The 20,700-nt window shown below is 45.7% G+C and overlaps 1 protein-coding gene across 1 annotated transcript in view; it reads left to right on the top strand.

The window, feature by feature from the left end:
• The window catches only part of ITGA9 (integrin subunit alpha 9), a 324,192-nt gene that overhangs the window by 186,806 nt on the left and 116,686 nt on the right, over positions 1–20,700 (top strand). Inside the window, exon 17 of the mRNA XM_057555761.1 lies at positions 234–384. Within this exon, the coding sequence (XP_057411744.1) occupies positions 234–384 (151 nt within the window). The remainder of the gene's footprint in view (positions 1–233; positions 385–20,700) is intronic.

The following is a 20,700-nucleotide window of genomic DNA, read 5'->3' as shown; positions in this document are numbered from 1 at the left end:
CACAGGACCATAGAACTCCCCGTGCTTAGATGATGAAGCTGAGGCCCATGGGGGCTGACTGAGTGCCCTGAGACGCATGGCTAGTTACTGGGCTTCCTGGGACTTGTGGTTCTGATCCCAGTAGAGTTTCTGCCCCCACTCTCAGCTATCCCCTGATGCCTCATGTTATATCAGTGAAAGCTTCAGAAAGCTTTCAGTGAAAACTTTTCATTGCTGTTCATTTTTCCTTGCAGTGTTGATGACAGAACACCATATCTAGCTCTGGGGGCTGTGAAGAATATCTCCCTAAACATTTCCATCTCCAACCTCGGGGACGATGCCTATGATGCCAACGTGTCCTTCAATGTTTCCCGGGAGCTCTTCTTCATCAACATGTGGCAGAAGGTAAGAAGGACCCACATCTAGTGCACTTGCTGACTTTCATCGTACCTTGGAATATGCAGTGATTCTGCAGAGATTATTCCTTTATGTGGAGGATCGTTTGGAATTATTATAATTTTTTCCTCCTGAACTTAGAAAACATTGTTGGTAAAGCCAAAGAAGAAACCGTAAATACCCATGGTGCATCAGAGCCGTATCCGTATCTCACACTGTTTCCCATCCCTTCTCTCTTGTGAAACCCTCTCTGCACAATTTTATGTCTGGCCCCTTCTCTGAGATGATATAGTCATCATCTGCGGCACACGCATGTTCTGGAGTATTCCCACTGTAGGTCAGTAGTTGTTGTGAAAAACCAGATAGGAAATGAGAACAGATCACTGCTTATCATGCGCGTTATCACCAATGATGCCCTTGATGTTTTCCATTCGAGGGTCATGAACATCTGCCTCTGCTTTGGCATATTGATTTAGTCCTGAGATATTTTAGTGAATTGAGGAAATTAAATTATTTCCATGAATTGAGTGAGTTTTAAAGAGCGACTTAATTTATTTGCATGATTGATGTTTAAATAGCATGACTCAGAAAGGAAAAAGGAGCTGGGTTTCTCTCTGGTCCCATAATCCCCCTCAGTGAACCACTTTGGGGAAGAAAGAGTAATGGGTCTCAACCGTAGGAGGCAGGAGGAATGAGTGGACTCGGATAGACCGTCTTCTACCTGGTGGTTGTCTGACTGTGGGCAGCTGTTCAATGGGAAGTTTTGCAGCTTTTCAAAGTGTTCACAGATTTGAACTGCAGCGCCTTGATATCTGTGTAAAAATGGAGCCAGAATCCCTTTCCAAGGGAAACCTTGGCCCTGCCCACAGGTGAGCGCTTGGTGTGCCTTCGGGCGGTGGGCAGCCTCTGTCCAGGCACAGGTCCTGCTAGGCTCAGTTGTTTGGACAGGACTGTGCCAACCCTGCCCGGCTTAGGGGGCAGCTGGGGCATATGGAGACATCCTGAAAGGTGCTTCAAGAACGTCCCAAGAGGTCATCTCAGACTCCCTGATGCTCCGTAGCTTCTGGAGCTCCAGGGTAGGGGAGGCCACAGAGGCACTGAATGCAAGAAGAGCATGCTTTCCAGCCACTTCTACACCCCCAAAATTGTCCCTGATTTAAGCCCAGTCCAGAGGGAGCCAAGAATCTTCAGGGTTCTATTACCTGGCTGTGCACTGAATCTCTTTTACAGAATGTCATGTGCTGTGATGGGTCTTCTTGTGGGGCGTAGGAGGGTGGATGGGGGGAGAGGGGTTCACTCAGGGACCAGACCTGTGGAACTCACCTTTATGGTAACTAAGAGGATGTGGCTGGTGACTGGGTCATCACATTGAATGTATTCCTGTCACTCAGGACCCATGGGAGAACTTCCTCTCTGTCTCAGAATTAGGAATAGCTTTGCTTTTCCAGAGCATTTTGGCTTGTTCATATCTGTGGACACAGTCATCCTTATAACAAACTAAGCTTCGTTGTCTCTGTTGTCTGCTAGAAAGCTCAGAGCTTGCCCCACTCTGTTAGTACATAGGACTTGGTGGTATAATTTATAAACTAAGTAGCCTCCTGCATCTTGCTTTACTTCCCTTCACCATGTTTTTCTTTTTGGCTTGGAGACTGTATAGTATTCTATCATAGGATATAGTATGGATTGCCTATGAATTCCTACTATTGGATATTTAGATTATTTCCAATTTTATTCTCTTTTAAATAATATTATGATGAATATCTTCTACAGAGATTAGTATGAGCAAATGGTTATATCCTTAATCTTATAATTATTTGGGGAATGGGAGGTAGCATTTATTGACCATGTGTTACACACCACGGATTTTACATACATTTTCCCATTCCCTCCTTACTGCATGTGATCCAGGTGCACCTGATTTATTGGAGGAATGTTCTCAGGAGAAAAGAAGTGAGGGAAGCAGGTTGGGGCAGAAAGGGCTGAGTAAGGGTGTGAAATCCAGCCTTGGTCTGGGTTGTGGGGTGGAAAGAGGTGGGGGAATGTCCTAGAGCATAAATCACTCAGCAGAATTGTCCCCCTTTGAAGTGGAAGGGGAGCACCATTTCCACCCTGTCATCATCATTGACCACTGGGGGCGGTGGTGAGTAGCCTCCCCAACATCCTGGACGAGGGGACTCTGGTCAGTCAAGGACGATGCACCTGAGAAGGACACAGATGTGTCACTGGCTACTGTAATTGATCATGGAGCCAATGAGAGCACATTTTTATCTCTTTGGCATTGAGTCCCAGCAACCTTTAAAACCTTTGGCACAGGGGACACTAGGTTTCAATTTGGCAGAAAGTTGACAGGGTATCAGGGGCCCTTCAGGATGTGGTGGGCATTAGTCCAGTAAAGGTGGCAGGGCACAGAGACATTATATCATGCAGCTGCTGCAGAGGCAGGACTGGCTAGAAAAGCAGATGGGTGAGATGGCCCTCAGTGTAGCAGGAGAAGGAATAATAGAGAAAAAAAATTCCCTTCCTGTGACTACAACCACAACTGCAAAGTTAAGCAACTGGGGAATATAAATGGCATCACTCAGCTCAGAGCAAGATTTTAATGGCACGCAGGTGGGTAATGAGGGAGACAGGAGAGGGCCCACCCACCATGATCCACCTACCAGAACCAACATGGGCCCTACAAAAAGGTTCTAGCACATTAAGTAAGAAAAGTATACCTCCACATACAGAGGGAAAGCATACCTTTTAAAAGGCTATTAATAGAAAACAAAAGTAAATTTTACTGAGCATCTGCTTTTGTTTTTAGTAAAATTCAAGAAAAAAATGAACCCAGCAAATGATCAGATAGTAGAACAACAGACTGAGAAGAAAGGGGAATGGGCTGAGAGAAGCAAAAATAAAGGTTTTGAGTGGGATAAGGAAATATTATAATGAAACCAAGAAGACAATGAGAGAATCAAAATATGTGTTATGGGGACTTCCCTGGCGGTCCAGTGGTTAAGACTCCATGCTTCCACTGCAGGGGGCCTGGGTTAGATCCCTGGTTGGGGAACTAAGATCTTGCATGCCGCACAGCATGGCCAAAAAGAAAAAAAATATGTGTTATGATCAGGAAAGAGCAGAATTGGCAGTATGGGAAGTTGATTCATTGTTGCAGAGGGTGTATTTGAGGAGGTCTCTGATAATTCAGAGAAAAAGAACAGAGCAGTGGAGAAGGATGGCAGTGAAGACTAGGTATGGAAGGTGGAGGCTGGAGAATCAGCAGATAGAAACAGTTCCAGAATCACTGGAATAGAAGACATGAGTAGATAGCAAAGAAGGATCTCCATTTTCTTGGATGGGTGCTGCAGACATTAGGCAAAAGTGTTAAGAACAGTTTAATGTTTACACATAGCCTCATGACATTTCTAATTTTACAGGTATAAAAATGATACTACTCGTACCTAACAGAAAACAAAGAAAGCCATTTTCTACAGATTTCTGTAACATTAATAGCAATAATTAGAAATTATTGTTCCATGGTGAAATAAGAATTCTATACCCAACCAACTTGCCCTCCATGGTAAAGGCAAAATAAAGATATCCTTGAATATATAAGAATTTGTAAAGTCTACTAACTCTCCTGTTTTGGATTCCCCCCAAAGCAGACCTAGACACACTGATGGTGGTGTAGGTAGTTTAGAGAGTGGTCTCCAGGGGTGGGGGTGGGGCATGGTGTGGGAGTGGTGAGTTTTGATGGGAAGGGACGAGAGACCAGAGAGTGTACACGGAGGGACAGGTGGTGCTGTGGGCAGTTCGGGCTCCATCCTGCTGCAGACCCTCTGAGAGACAGAGTCTAGAACACCCCTCAGACTCACTGCTCTGCAGGGTAAGGAAGCTGCTGGAGGGTTTATCCACCAACTCCTGCTGCTCATCCATGGAGAATCACTCCAAAGGCATTAACTGTCCAGCCTTTGCAGCCTTCCCTGGCTCTGGGCCACACTTCCTGGGGCCAGGAAACAACTCAGGCAGAGAGATGGGACAGCTTTGGGCCTGGAAGGGGACTGGCCTCAAGTGACCAGCCCTCCGGGCGTTTCCAGGGAACACGAGCAAGGCACTGGCAGCATCTGCCACAAAAGTCATGAAAACTTGAATAGCCGTGAAACTCTTCCTGAGAAACAGTTACTTACAGATACAGCGTATTGTTGAATAAAAAGTGTATTAAAGCCAAATAAAAAAAGTAAGCAAAAACAATTTTTACAAATATTGAAAATATTAAGCAAATGTAAAAAAATTATTGCCTCAGTAAATACATAATTTTATAGATTAATAAAAATAAGCCTATAATCTGTTTTACCATAAGAATTTGAGAAGAAACTTAATCTTGTCACTCCTCCTGCTTCACATTCTTCAGGATGGAGCTCAGGCTCCTCAGCTGTTCATGAGAGGCCCTTCCCAGCCTGGTCCTTCCTGCCTCCCTTCCTCCCTGGCCTCGTTGTTCACCATCCCCCACATACATGCTTGAATCCATTCATACTTTATTACTGAAGCTGCCTTTACCCAGGAATACCCCAGCCCCAGTTTGTTTATGAACTGCTCCAACCTCACATCTCAGCTCAGGGGTCAGCCATGCAGGCCCCTCGCCTGGCTGCACAGGTGATGTGGGTAGATGGATAGCTGGGTGGAAGGGTGGGTGACTAGCTGTCCCCCTTGTCCAGAGTTACAAAGCAACTCAGGGCCCAGGCCCTGACTACAAGGTCTCCAGTCTTCTCTGTCATCACACAATTAGTGATATATCAGTTTCTGAGACTGAACAAAAAAATATCACTTGAGATGGATTTTTCTATCTCGTGCGAGTCTTCTTTCATGAATTTGTTCTTCCTTTAAGGGAAGACTGCTTATAAGAATGTGGGCTGCACAGGGATGACTTTTCTCTCACCTACATAAAGCTAAAAGAGAGAATAAGAATGGAGAAAACATGGTTTGGAATACCACTGCATCATACAACTTTAGGGTCACGTTCACCTTGGGCTCTATGTGAGCGACACCTCGGAGTACAGTTCCACAGAATACCACGTGAATGGTGCCCTCTGGAGTCATACAGCTTTGTGGCACTGGAATCAAGATAAAAGTTGAGTTGTCATTTCTTGCCTTGGTGCTACTTGGCACAAAGGGACTTAGCTCTTCTTGCATCCGTGGAACAGGAATGGAGTTGTTTGGACAGCAGTGATTAAGTATCCGCTAAGTGCCAGGGACTGTACCAGCTGCTAGGAGACACAAGGAGGAATAAGCGCTGGTCCTAGCTCCCAGGGAGCTCAGAGCCTAATAGGGTGAAAGACATATCAGGCAGCATTTAAAGTACGAGATGCCAACTGCTCTACAGAGGTGGTGAGAAGTTGCTTTGAAGCACAGAGATGAAAAGGTGAAGCAAGTCGCTACTGTGACAGCTAGTCTTGGGTTGGACAAAATCCCTAGACAAATGCTAGGGGTAGACGGATGGGCCTCTGAAGAGTTGGTGTCAGCCGGTGCCAACATTGCAGACCTGGGGTCGGTGGGTGGGGTGGGTGAATTTATTTGGGAGGTGAAGTCCAGAGCTGGGCTGGAGTAAGGGTGAGACGGCACAGGAGAGCAAAGGAGGAGGGACAAAAGGAATCCAGCGAGATGGAAAGAGGTTGCCCATGAGGGACAAAGGACCAGTACCATTCCTAGTGGCAGGGTGATGTCAGGACATTTTAGGAATGCTGATACCTGCTATTCTGTGCTGAAGTAGCTTGTCAGGTAGGACTCCTGCACTCATGAATAACTCACATGAGCGAGAGAAACTCAAAAAAAGAGGCTGGATTCATGAGTACATCTTTATGATATTGACTGCCATGCACACGTGGAAACAGACATGGACACGGACATTGTAAGCTTCAAGCAGGTGCAGGAGAGCTCCCAGCTGACTTTTGGGTACAAAGGGGATGCAGCAGTTTGCCTTGGAGTTAGGGAAGCCCACACTGGGAAAGAAGAGAGAGGAAGGGCAGGCTCCTGACCTAGTCTCTTCTCCACAGCGTGCACTCTTGATTTGGGTCTCCCAGATGCTGACCTTGAAACAAGGAATTGAGGTCAATTCATTTATTTGAGAGGTGCAGGAAACACTGGTAAGGAAGTGAAGTGATACAGGCAGGTGAAGGCAGCTAATGAAGAGGGTGCTTTTACACCAGCTACCACAGTGGGTGATGGGGCTTCATCCTGCAGGGCAACTCAGGAAACAGGACAGAACACAAGCTTCAGGGGTGAGGGAGCTGGGGATTTACACCTCCTCCCAAAGAGTCAGTGGTTGAGGCCTTCTCTGGGTGTTCATTCGCCAGTACTAATGTCTAATAATGCGCATGGCCAGAGCCATCTACATGGTTCTGGAACAATGTTCTCAGGCACAGAGATGCAGACCCTGGCAGCTGGAAGTGGGCTGGAGCAGCCTGAAAGGTGCAAGCCATCTGAGCAGGGCTCACCAGCACCTCCACCCTGAGCACCTCACTTTCTAGGCTTCCAGAAGTTGTAAGTTGGCCTCATAGCACTTCACTGGGGTTCTGAAGGCGCACACCTCACAGTCTACAGGAGTGGGGCAAGGCAGGTGTTGTAAATGGGTGAAGGGGGCTGGGTGTGGGACAGTAGGAAGCAGAAGAGACTGTGGAAAAATGGAGAATTCCAGCCTATGCCACAGAAGGCAGCCCACTCCCAGCAGCGGTCACCTGTTGCCAGGTGGGAGTGAGGGCCAGTTTGCCAGACTTCCTATTTTTCAACAAAAGCCAGAAATCCACATTTTTATGTGAAATCTCATGGTGTTGGCAGCTAATTAAAATATTCTCTGAACATTTTATGGGCCAAACAAAACATGTCCGCTTGACTGCATACAGCCTGTAGGCCACCAGTCGTGACCTCCCGCTTTGCTGTTTTCCACATGTTCTAGTCCTGTTGTCTTGCCTGCCTGTTTGGCACATGGACCTGGATTTCTGGTAGAACCTAGTTTGTCTGCAGCCTTGATGGCACTTCAGGTCTACCCCTGGGCAGCAGATCAGCTAGCCAGAGACTGGAGTGTGAGTGTGTATTGAGGGGAAGGAGGGAATTGGAGAGGGTCAACCCAAATGTGGTGTTCATGACATTTTTTTTACTTTTTTTTTTTTTTTAATTTTTGGCCGTGCCGCACGGCATGTGGGATCTTAGTTCCCTGACCAGGGATTGAACCCATGCCCCTGCATCAGAAGCATGGAGTCTTAACCACTGGACTGCCAGGGAAGTCCCTTACCTTGTTTTTTTTAATTGAAGTATAGTTAATTTACAATGTTGTGTTAGTTTCAGGTGTACAGCAAAGTGATTCAGTTACACATACATATATCTATGCTTTTTTGGATTCTTTAACCATATAGGTTATTATAAGATATTGAATATAGTTCCCTGTACTATACAGTAGGTCCTTGTTTATCTATTTTATTTTATTTTATTTATTTTATTTTATTTTATTTTTTTAACATCTTTATTGGAGTATAATTGCTTTACAATGGTGTGTTAGTTTCTGCTTTATAACAAAGTGAATCAGCTATACATGTACATATATCCCCATATCTCTTCCCTCTTTATCTATTTTACATATAGTAATATGTATATGTTAATCCCAAGCTCCTCATTTATCTCTCCTCTCTCCCCCCGCTGTCCCCTTTGGTAACCATAAGTTTGTTTTCTATGACTGTGAGTCTGTTTCTGTTTTGTAAATAACATTTTTGTAGATTCCACATATAAGTGATATCATTGGGTATTTGTCTTTCTCTGACTTCACTTAATATGATAATCTGGAGGAGGGAGACAGGTGAGGAGGATGAGTGATCATGAATCAAGTGGGGAGAACATAGACCCTCCACTGTGATGCGTTTGATCGCATTCGGAGCACTTCCTGTTCGTAAGAAGTGTAGTTACTGCTCATCACCCATTGGTTATAAGTCACTGGATTCGACTGATGAGTTGTTGCATCACCTCCTAGTCTTCTGGAGGAGCTGCAATAGAGGAACGGGCCTGTGTCCGTTTATTTCCTCCATGACAGGGTCTAACATGGGAGGTGTGACAATAATGTAGAAAGATGCTGGAAGGGAAGCCCAGTCTTGCTTTTTCTGAGGAGTGAGTGCTTTGAGTTCTGAATTAAACTCAGCTTTGGGGGGGAAAAGCTGCAGGGCAGCTTCCGCAGCTTTCAGTGGCTTATTCTTTACGACAAGACACATAGAGGGCTAACAAGCTTGTTTCTCTTGTAAAGTGATTCTTCCAGCTACGTCTACATTTACCCCAGAAAGGGCAACCCCTTCTAAAGTTCAAGGCAAACCATTCAAGGTGGCGCCAGGCCATAAGACTGATCCAGTTTCTAACCCAGGTAGATCAGGAAAGATTAGACCCTGCCATGTTTGTATACCTTTATGTTTGTGAGAGTGCCCTGGCCTGTTCTCAAGACAAAAGGTTCCACACAGAAGCTGCATCCGTACACAGGGACAAAATGAAATGTATTAAGTGGAGCTGGGCAGCCCAGCATCGTGCTTTGGAAGGGTTTGTGGGCGAAAGTGCGTGCACCTCATCATTCAGTGTGTAAACAAATTTCATACAGCCTTCCTGCACCCTGCCACTGCCCCCATTCATGGCAGGAACTGATTTTCATTGTGTTCTGTTTTCTCCCGTGTCTCTTGTCAAGTTAATAGTAGCCTCGAGTAAAATGCAACCCTTAGATGTTTATAGTCATCTTGGCCAGGCCATTAAGATGATGCATGAACTTGCTGCTTGCCCTTGTAAGAGAGCCCTGAGGGTGGATATTGATACTCAGAAACTAATAAGTCTTTTCCGCCCCTTTCCTGTTTTTAATCCAGTGCCCCAAGCCCCCTGGTGCTTTACCTTGAACTTCCTGCTTAATGCCAGGCAGAAAGACCTCACCTGGATCCAAGGCCATTTGAAGCTCTTAACACAGAGCACACTCTCTCACTCCAATGGTCTTCCCCATCCCGCTTGTCAGAGGCAAATCCCATGTTCCCTAGAGCCCCTCGAGTTTCTGACTTATTTCTGCCGGCCCTGACCTTCCTCCTGGAGAGGAGGAGCGTGGGTGGTGGGGAGCAGGGACCAGGCCAGGTTTGCAGGTCCTCACCTGGGTTACCTGTGGCCATCGCGCTAGCATTTTTCTGACCCCATCAGAGCTGTCCTAACCCAGAGTGAAGCTGTGCCTGGGAGGAAGGCTGGGCCCTTTCTGTGACAGCCAGCAGCGAGGAAGTGGGGGAGAAGCCCAGACACCCATTTCAAATCACACCGTGGCCTCAGTGTTCCACGGCGGGGTTCAGTTTTCACGTATGTGAAAAGCAGCATTTGTGTATTCACTGCGTTGGGAAGGAAAGCTACGTTTTGCTTGAGAAATGTCAACAGAGCTGTAGCTACGGCAAGGATTTTTCACGGAAGAAGTTTTCCAGAGCTGCAGGACTTGGGCAGATATGTGCGGGGGGAGTTTAGAAAACATGTGTTAAACCTCTGTGTTTCTTTTCCTAATGAACTGCACAACAGCAATTTAATAATTTCCTCTTTTAAGAGGAAAGGGGGAGTCTTGGATTTTAAATCTTTTTTATAAAGCAGCACAGCACCTCTTAAAAAGAAAGCCGTGAAATTCATCTGCTAAGTCCAACAAAAGAAAACTAAAAAAATCAAGAAGAATTAGGTGTTTCAGGCTGGGTTTCCTGAAGCAGATCCCGAGGTGAGGATTCATGTCAAGTGGTTTATGAGGGATGTGCTCCCCAGGGAGCTCCACGTGGGGAGTTGGGGGAGCAGGGCAGGAAAGGGTGCATCTCAGGCGAAGTCCTGAAGAGGGTGGCCTCGCCTGAGCTCTGAAATGGGGGCCACACCTCAGCACTGCCACTTCTCAAGGCCAGGAACCTGGGCTTTGGTTCTCCCGTGAGCACTGGTCATTGGTTAAGGGCCAGTTACAGAGGAAATGAAGTCCCAGGCACTTTCCACACTCTGGGGGTGAGGTGTGGATGGAGCAGCTCCAGAAGCCAGAGGGCAGGCCTCAGAAAACCCACAGGTGCTGGCTCGTGAAAGCAAATGCGCACTGAAGCCAGAGGGTGGACACATCAAGGGGACCCAGGGGATGGCGTGGACCACTAAAAGCACTTGCTACAGCAGGATTACCATCAATGGGTGCTCTTTGTGATCTGAAAGTTTATTACAAGCATATGGACAAAGATCTTTGAGCTCATGAGGTGTTTTCGTGATGTTCTCAATGTCAGTTGCACACAGGATATTTCTGCCAACTCCTGAATCGGGGAATCAGCAACTGTGGAGGCCCTTGGAATTTAAGAGAGAACATGAATGCACAGCTGTGGTCCATTGCAGTCCAGTTTTCCAGAAGTGTCATTTCATCCCTTTGAGGCCAGCCTTACAAGGAACATCCCTGCTCCCTGATGGCCACTGGCATCATTCTTCCCCAGGCACCTGAGAATAACTAGCCAGCCTGTCCTGTTCTCCTAAGCAAGTAGATTAAGCAGCTGATTTTAAAAACCAGTTAGAAATGTGTTTGGCTGCACGTAAGTGATCCTAATGAGATTTTGATTTTTCCTTTGTAATAATAAGTCTCAAAGTGGACTGGTAAGGACTGGTAAGTAACTGTACGATGCCATCAGAAACCCAGTTCCTCTGTCTTTCCACTTAGCCTTGCTTCTTGGTGTCCACTTCCAACACTGCAACTGTATTCCAGGCAATAAGAAGAAGAAAGATAACAGGCCTGCTCCCTTTTAAAGAGCTTTCCTGAAGCTCCATTCAGCATTTTCCATGTACATCTCATTGCAGAACCATGTCACATGGCCACCCCAGCCACAAGGGAGGCTGGGAGATGAGTTTTGCTGGCTGGACACACTGCCACCCCAAACACAGCCAGGTTCTGTTTACGGGGAGGAAGAGAAGAGTGGCATTGGGATGCATCGGCAGAGTCAGCCACAGCAGGAACCTGGGAGCGGTCGTTTGCAAGTGTCTCTGAGATACAAAGCAGAAAGGGGGAAGGACGGGTCCCTGGTGGCACAGTGGTTAAGAATCTGCCTGCCAATGCAGAGGACACGGGTTCGATCCCTGGTCTGAGAAGATCCCACATGCCGCGGAGCAACTAAGCCCGTGCGCCACAACTACTGAGCCTGCGCGCCTAGAGCCCGTGAGCCACAACTACTGAGGCCCGTGCGCCTAGAGCCCATGCTCCGCAACAAGAGAAGCCACCACAATAAGAAGCCTGTGCACCGCAACGAAGAGTAGCCCCCACTTGCCACAACTAGAGAAAGCCCACACGCAGCAACGAAGACCCAATGCAGCCAAAACTAAATAAATTGATTAATTTTTTAAAAAAAGAAGAAGAAAGAGGGAAGGGCAGGGAATGAATCACAGCCAAACAGGCAAGTGACCGGCACAATTACTGTCTTATTTTCCTTCTGCCAAAGTTTTTTCAAGCTCTGCATTACTGCATTTAGGATTTTTTTTGCAGTCGCCCTCAAGAATACCTTTTGGAGAGATCTAGTTTGGCCATACTCAGGTGCAGCAGAGCCCCTGGTGAGAACCAGCAGGTGATGTGACCCAGTTCTGTCTAATAAGCAGTGCCCAAGGGGACTACTCCTACAGTAGATGTTGGATCCTGATAAAGTATAAGATAATTTCTATCTGTCCACCTTATCTATCATCACTGATACCTGCATTTCTTATTTTCACAAGATGAAGCCATTCCAATCAAGATGTCACTGTATTTGGATTCAGGGCCTCCAACAGAGGTGCTCCTGCTCTACATCCAGGCCAATCTGTGCAAGAAAGGTCAAGGTCCAGTACCCCTGTCCTTCTGACTGTTTAGCATATATATTTCCAGCCCCTTCTTTACTGTTCTATTTATCTGTTTCCGTGCTGTGTCTAGTTTGGCATCTTCCTTCTTAAAATGTAAAACTCAGGCCTGCACTGTTATCCAATGTGCCCAGCTTAGAGTTATTATTGCCCCAGGTCTAAAAATGATATTTCTGTTAACGTGGCAGCCACAGCACACTTGTATTTATTTGTGATGCCTTTATTCTAATTTTTTCTGGTCTTTTTATGCTGTTTGGAAGTTGTGTCATTTATAGCCTTGCTACTCAAAATACAGTCATGGACCAGCAGCACAGCCTCACCTAGGAGCCTGTTAGACATGCAGAATCTCCACCCTGACTACCCCGATCTGCTGACCAGTATCTGCATTTTAACAAGATCCTTAGGTATTTGCCTGCATAGCAAAATTTGAGGGAGGTCTGAGCTCCTGACTTTAGGTCATCTCACTTGGTAACTTACCAAGACATTGATGAGGACCCTAAATGCACTTGGAACAGAGGCCTGGTGGTGCTCTGGGTGTGATGCCCTCTGGGCAGACATGGAGCCGCTCACAGAGTGCCTGGGGAGGGAAGGAGGAGGCTTTTATGAAGCATCCTTCAAGCACGGGGCTGGGGGCTTTATCTCATTGAACCCTCACCACATCCCTGTGTGATGGGGGCTCTTATTCCCAATGTATAGATGAGGGAATCGAGACTCCCAAGGTTAAGGGAACACAATCATTTTATGTTCAAGACTCATAAAGGTTAATGAGACTGAGGTCACACAACCAGTAAGTGGCTGAGCTGGTGCTAACATCACCTTTTGGCCCAGCTTTCCTTGTCTGAGCCGCCAGGAAATCTCTCAGATGCTTTTCTGAAAATCTGGTTGGCCGACTGGGGAAATCAGTCTCTGTCTCCGTGGCTAGAGGTGATGCTGCTTCTCTCTAGTGCTAAATTTTAAATGGCAGCCATTCCACCATGCAGGAAGCAACAAGGTGAGCTCTTCTGTAAAGGAACGTATGCTGGAGAAAACAGAGAAATTCACAAACAGGGAGGGGTCCTGAGGCCTCTAGAGGAAGGTCTCAGGACAGTGTGCGGGGGGCGGGGGGGGGGGTGGTCCCCTTCCTAGAGGTGACAGGGTCACTGAGCTGTGAGCACAGCTGCCACACACTAAGACTGAGATAAAGAGAATGTGTGTACAACTAGAGAAAAGGGGAAGGTTCCCTGAGCCAGAGAGTAGACTGTGCTTGAGACTGGCTGTGTGACTAACAGGTGACATGCAGACAAGCATCACCTCCACCTGGCCGAATCCAGGGCTCATGTCTCCGTTCTTTTTTTTTTTTTTTTTCTGGATCCATCAGCAACTATTAGTATAGTTAATTACTTCATTTTTGGGGTTTCATTTTTAGTCTTTAATAGCATTTTTCCCCTTGAGATACAATTTACATAGATTAAAATACATACATCTTAAGTGTGCAGATCAATAATTTTTTGCATATATCTGTATCCATCTAGCCATCACCCACATCATGAGTGAGAACATTTCTAACAGGAGAGAAGCATGTCCAAAGTGGGATCCTAATCCCCCCAGACCAGTTCCATTTGCAGGAAACAGCAACTCCATTCTTCCTGGCTCCCTCTTTCTCTCTCACCCCTCAGCTGTCCCACCATGGCCTGCTGGCTGGACCTGCAGAGTCCATCCCTAAGGCAACCACTTTTTGCCATCGTCATTGCTTCCATCCTGGCCCAGGTCACCATCTTCTTTGCCTATTATTGGCTGCAGTGGCTTCCTTCCTAATTAGACTCCCTGCTTCCACCCTTGCTCTGTTACACTCCTTTGCATACAACCCTCCAATGGCTTCCCATCTCATTGTAAAGCTTCGTTCCGTTCAGTACCCATAAGGCTCCATAAGACCCAACCCAATTGCTGCTTCTGTGAACATATCCACCCCTCTCCTCCTTGCCCTCTCCACTGTAGGCGCAATGGCCTCCTTGCTGTTCCTTTCAACACACCAAGCTTGTTCCTGCCTCAAGGCCTTTGCACTGACTCTTCTTCAGATGTGCATATGGCCCACTCCCTCACTTCCTTCTTGCCTCCGATCAGATGGCACCTGACTAGAAATATCCTACTGTTCCAGACATCCTCATCTCATCCCTGTACCCTAATTTTCTTCATCAAACCTGTCATCTGACATACTGATTGTTGCTAATTGTCTTGAATGACTTTTTAGTCACTGATTCATCCCTGACACCTACAATGCCTGGGATGTAGTCGAATCGTAAATATTGTTGAATGAACAAATGTATGGATGGTGGATGTATATATAGATAAATGAAGGATATTTCTGTCTTTCTACCTACTTTATGACTACTGTGTCAGTTCCATTAGGTTTTACATTGCACTAGTAGTTTTTAAGTATTAAATGCTCTTTTTAAACAACTAATAGTTTGGAGAGAGATGCTAATTTCTTATCTCCCTGGAAAGGGAAACCACCAAGAATCAGAGAAATGGAGAAATGCTACCCCGCCCCCCCCCATAGTGATAGAGTCTTGCTGTGTAAGATCAGGCCTTTGGTGCTAAAACTCATTACTGAGGGGCAGCTTTGTGTCTGTGCCTTTTGGGGGTGACAGGCGACAGACCAAGGCCATGCCTGCAGGTTTTCCAGCACACCCTCCTCATTTGAAGCCAGCAGCTGTTTCCAGCAGAGCAGTCCTTTGTCCAAGTGGGTTTCTGCAATGGCCCCAGGTTTGCAGGCCTATGGTAGGGCTGAGAATGTGAGCTACAGTCCCCACGAGCTTGAAAAGCATCTGTGCTATGGGTTCTTTACAAGAACCAAAAGTGACACGCATGTCTTGGTTAGGTTTCCCCAGAAGTAAACCCTGAGAGAAGAATTCAAACGCAAGTAGTTTGTTTGGGAGGTGAAGGTAGGGGAATGGGAAAGTGAGAGAGAAGAAAGAAAGCAGCTGAAAACGGTCAGGTTATGAAGCCAAGTACTACTGTTGGACAACTGGGTTCCTCCCACTGGGGAACTCGGGGTCCATAGAACAAGCGTCTCAGAGTGATGCTACCCAAGCGGTGATGGGGCCGGGGCTTTACCCACCACCTTTCAACAGTCACTGGTTGAGGGCTGCTCCTGGGGGCATTAATACCCTGACACTTCTGGCCTGCCTTGCAAAGGGGACAGAGGAGCTTTGTCACTAGAGAAAGCTCTCTGGTGAAAAAATGCAGATGCCGGCAGCTGGTGAGACAGGGTGGGGATGTGGACCAAGAGGGTCAGCTGTGACACCTCCACCCCCTCCCTCGTGTCAACCTCACAGGCGAGGATGGGCTCCCTCATCACACCACACTCAATCACCGGCCACAGTTCTTTCTTTTTCACTCGCTTCTTTCTGCTCCTCACTGAGATAGAGTGAAGGATACGGAACAGCAGTCCACAGGCTGTAGGATTGAAGGAGATTAGAGTAGATATAGCTTTCAAACCACACAGGCCGTCTGGAAGCTTTGGCCTCAGTGAGGCCGCCTCTGCTCTCAGGGAGCTCCCAAAGACTATGGAACAGGTCATGTCCCCTCATGTGTGCACATGGACCCCCAGAGGCATGGCTCAGGGCCCAGGTGGGATTCTGGGGGGTGAATGGATGAGTTATTTGGTGCTCAAGGGGCCTGTTTTTAGCAAAGACAGACAACATGCATGAGGGGGCTGACAGTGCATATGCGCGAGTACAGACCCACCTGTGAAACTGGGGATAATAGTAATTATAATCACCCACTATATTTTTAAGCCCAATTTTAAAATGAGGAACCTGAGACTCCAAGAGGCACAGGTGGTTCCAGGATGATGCAGCTAGGAAACAGCGAAGCTGGGATCTGAGCCTGGTCTGTCTGGAGGCCAAGCCTGTGTTTTGTCCACTGTGTGTGCACTTCTCCAAACGAAGGTTTGCCTTGACCCGACATGTGTCTGTGTGGCACAGCGATGGCCCCCAGTGTGTTCCTGTGGGTGGCCAGGTGGTTAGAGCTGTATGTGAAGAGGTCTCAGTTTTCCTCCGGGAGAGTTAAAGGAGGACCTTGTGGAGCCTGCAACCTTTGGATAAGAGCTCTGTCCTGTTTGCCCTGACTCAACTCAGCAGGTAAAATGCAACTCTCTAAAGCTTTACCAGAGGCAGAAGGAAGAAAACTGGGCTACTGGTGTCTAGTGGAGCCGATCACCATTTCGGAAGGAGAGGTGGGGCTTTATGTGGACCGGGTAGGGACTATGCTGGAGCCCTTGCCATGCAGTCAGCTACAGAAAAGGAGTCACCGGCACTCCTTCCAAGGATGCCGCTCTCCTGAAAGTCGCAGTTGGGAAAGGTGTCATTGGAGTCCCCCTCAGCCAAGCATTCTCTCCTTATGCCATCTCAGAAGTGAGAGTTCCATAGACATCCCCTGAGCCACCTAGGTTGTATGACGAGACACCCAAGGGCCCAAAGATGGATCAGATGTTGGCCCTGCCCTGGGGGAGTGCCCCGCAGAGTCTCACCTCCCAGAGGGCTCCTAGTGTGGGGATAAGAGGAGGTTCTGTTGCTCCCCGAGCCTGGGAGGGGTGTCAGTTCTGCTGGGCAGAAAGATCTGCTGTGACCCCATGGCCCAGCTATGACCACTAGGAATTGTTGGCGTATGTTTGTCCCAAATTTCTTCTTGTCATTTTTATGTACTTATGTATTTGAATATATATTATGTGAAGGAACATGTGGAGTGTTTTATGGAGGTTAAACTAGACATAGTAACTCTTTGCCTATGGCATTTATCCCCAATTTGTCCTTTCTCTTTTAACTTTGTCACAATTTGCCCAACAGAAGACTTTAACTCTTATATAGTCAAATTCATCCATCTTTTCCTTTATGCATAGCTTCTAACTTTGGTGTTGGCTTAGAAATTCCTCCCCATCTCCAGATATCTACCCAAGTATTTATTAATGCTTCATAGTTTCCTTTTTTTTCTACACTTATATTTTTAATCTATTGTTGGTGGCATTTACTTTGGTGTAAGGAGAAAAACGTAGAGCTCCAATTTTTTTTTTATATATAAATTTATTTATTTATTTACTTATTTATTTATGGCTGCTTTGGGTCTTCGTTGCTGCACGCGAGCTTTCTCTAGTTGCGGGAGCGGGGGCTACTCTTCGTTGTGGTGCATGGGCTTCTCATTGCAGTGGCTTCTCTTGCTGTGGAGCATGGGCTCTAGGCACGTGGACTTCAGTAGTTGTGGCTCACGGGCTCAGTAGTGGCAGCTCGCGGGCTCTAGAACGCAGGCTTAGTAGTTGTGGCTCGTGGGCTTAGTTGCTCCGCGACATGTGGGATCTTCCCGGACCAGGGCTCAAACCCGTGTCCCCTGCATTGGCAGGTGGATTCTTAACCACTGTGCCACCAGGGAAGTCCAAGAGCTCCAACTTTATTTCTTCCAAATAGTCACAAATCATCAGATGTTTCCAAAAGATTGGTTAAACCCTCCATTACTCACCCGCACCACCGCTGACTCAAGTTACTCTTGTCTTTGTGTTCTGAATTCCCATTTACATTTGGATCCATTTCTGGTTTTCTCTGTTCTGTCCCCTCATCTCTCTACCTCGGGGTCATACCATGAACCATAATTGCTGAAGCTTTATATGACAGTTTAATATCTGGAAGAAGAATTTTCTCCCTTAGCATTCAACTTTTTTTGCCTAGTGTCACATGCTTATTCTTTCAAATAAGCCATTCATGTAAGTTCAGAAAAATTCCATAGCAATTTGACTGGAATTATTTTAAATATGTAATTTTGGAAGAATATATATACATTTTTCAGTTTTGGGGTTTCTCCTTCAAGAACCTGCTCTGTCTGTTCACCTACGTTTTTTCCTTTCTCTCCCTCAAAAAAGCATCATCATTTTCTCCACTTGTCCTGCGTGTTTTTATTATTCCTGGATGTTTGTTGCTGTAAATGGGGTCCTTTTCCTTTATAGCTGGCTTTTACATGTATATGAAAAAAAAAAAGCTTTCAAGTTTGGCGTAAGTTTAACTGGTGACTTTACTAAAATTATATCCTAGTTTTTCAGTTTCATTAACCTAGGCCTTTTTTAGGTAGAAATCATGTCATATGCAAATAGTGATTTTACTCCGTCATTTCTGATATTAAACTTCACTTCTTCTGGAGCAATGCTCCTCCTCTCATTGCATGGCAATAGGGAGCAACGCCAGACCTAGTGAACATCCTTCTCACTCTCACCTTTAATGGGGCACGATGCTGGTTGTAGACCTGAGTTCTGCATTTTATTAATCATATTAAGGAAGTGCATTAACATGAATGGATGCTGACATCTTGTCAAATATGCTTTCAATCTATTCAATTCTGAAGAGCTTTTATGCATGAAAAGGAATGGTTACTTCTATTAGTCTTATGTCTGGTATCCAATTCATTTATTTTGAAGGAACTACCATTTTACAGATATTCACATAATACTTATATAACTTGTAATAAAAACATGAACTTAAGTGGTTTACATTGAACCATATGAAATTGATATTGTTTTAGGTCTAAGATAGCTGAATATTGGCAATTTCAAATGGCTCAACCTAATAGATTTTTCCTATTTAGCTTTGAATGCAAGCTAAATCAATTGAATTTTTTCATAAGTCTCTCTAAAATGCTTTCAATACCTTAAAAAGCAAATCATGATTCACCAATCAATAGGCTAACACTAAAAACCAATTAACGCAAGTGCTGCTACCAGGGATTTAAATTTCTTTATTATCTCTAGTCTGATTCTAATTTTGAATGTGGTTCTGACTTCTTCCTGGAGCTACGCTTGTACTGACTTTCCCAGAGGAGTTAGGGTTACTGTCTCAAGCCTGCAATGTGGACCAGGGACATGATGGTTCTACCCTAATCTATTATCCAGTTGGCCCTCTTAGCCAGTAATGTTGGTGGGCATTCCACCCTGATTCTCTCCAATCCCTCCCTGCCGTTTTTGCCACTCCACCTGCACACACCCCACTTTGGTTTGCTTTTAACACCCAGCACCTGTGATCCTTTTTTTTTTTTTTGGAGGGTTGACCTCAGGCTATTAGAGCCGCTCTACCTGTAGTCATGAAAAGCCACAGGTTTCCCAACCTGGGCAGCCCTTGACCAAAGACTCTCTGGGCCAGATTATGAAAGCCCAGCAGCAGCTCTACCCACCACCAGAGCCTCCCATCAAGCCTCTTAGATAGCCTCAACCACCAGAGGGCAGACGGCAGAAGCAAGAAAAACTACAATCCTGCAGCCTGTGGACCAAAAACCACAGTTACAGAAAGATAGACAAGATGAAAAGGCAGAGGGCTATGTACCAGATGAAGGAACAAGAAAAAACCCCAGAAAAACAACTAAATGAAGTGGAGATAGGCAACCTTCCAGAAAAAGAATTCAGAATAATGATAGTGAAGATGATCCAGGACCTCGGAATAAGAATGGAGGCAAAGATTGAGAAGATGCAAGAAATGATTAACAAAGACCTAGAAGAATTAAAGAACAAACAAACAGAGATGACCAATACAATAACTGAAATGAAAACTACACTAGAAGGAATCAATAGCCGAATAACTGAGGCAGAAGACCGGATAAGTGACCTGGAAGACAGAATGGTGGAATTCACTGCTGCGGAACAGACTAAAGAAAAAAGAATGAAAAGAAATGAAGACAGCCTAAGAGACCTCTGGAACAACATTAAACGCAACAACATTCGCATTATAGGGGTCCCAGAAGGAGAAGAGAGAGAGAAAGGACCAGAGAAAATATTTGAAGAGATTATAGTCGAAAACTTCCCTAACATGGGAAAGGAATTAGCCACCCAAGTCCAGGAAGTGCAGAGAGTCCCATACAGGATAAACCCAAGGAGAAACACGCCGAGACACATAGTAATCAAACTGGCAAAAATTAAAGACAAAGAAAAATTATTGAAAGCAGCAAGGGAAAAACGACAAATAACATACAAGGGAACTCCCATAAGGTTAACAGCTGATTTCTCAGCAGAAACTCTACAAGCCAGAAGGGAGTGGCATGATATACTTAAAGTGATGAAAGGGAAGAACCTACAACCAAGATTACTCTACCCGGCAAGGATCTCATTTAGATTTGATGGAGAAATCAAAAGCTTTACAGACAAGCAAAAGCTAAGAGAATTCAGCACCACCTAACCAGCTCTACAACAAATGCTAAAGGAACTTCTCTAAGTGGGAAACACAAGAGAAGAAAAGGACCTACAAAAACAAACCCAAAACAATTAAGAAAATGGTCATAGGAACATACATATCGATAATTACCTTAAACGTGAATGGGTTAAATGCCCCAACCAAAAGACATAGACTGGCTGAATGGATACAAAAACAAGACCCATATATATGCTGTCTACAAGAGACCCACTTTAGACCTAGGGACACATACAGACTGAAAGTGAGGGGATGGAAAAAGATATTCCATGCAAATGGAAATCAAAAGAAA

This window comes from Balaenoptera acutorostrata, chromosome 10 (assembly GCF_949987535.1).
Source record: "Balaenoptera acutorostrata chromosome 10, mBalAcu1.1, whole genome shotgun sequence".
Classification (NCBI taxonomy): Eukaryota; Metazoa; Chordata; class Mammalia; order Artiodactyla; family Balaenopteridae; genus Balaenoptera; species Balaenoptera acutorostrata.
Note: the sequence above shows the minus strand (reverse complement) of the source record. Positions and strands in the feature narration are given on the sequence as shown.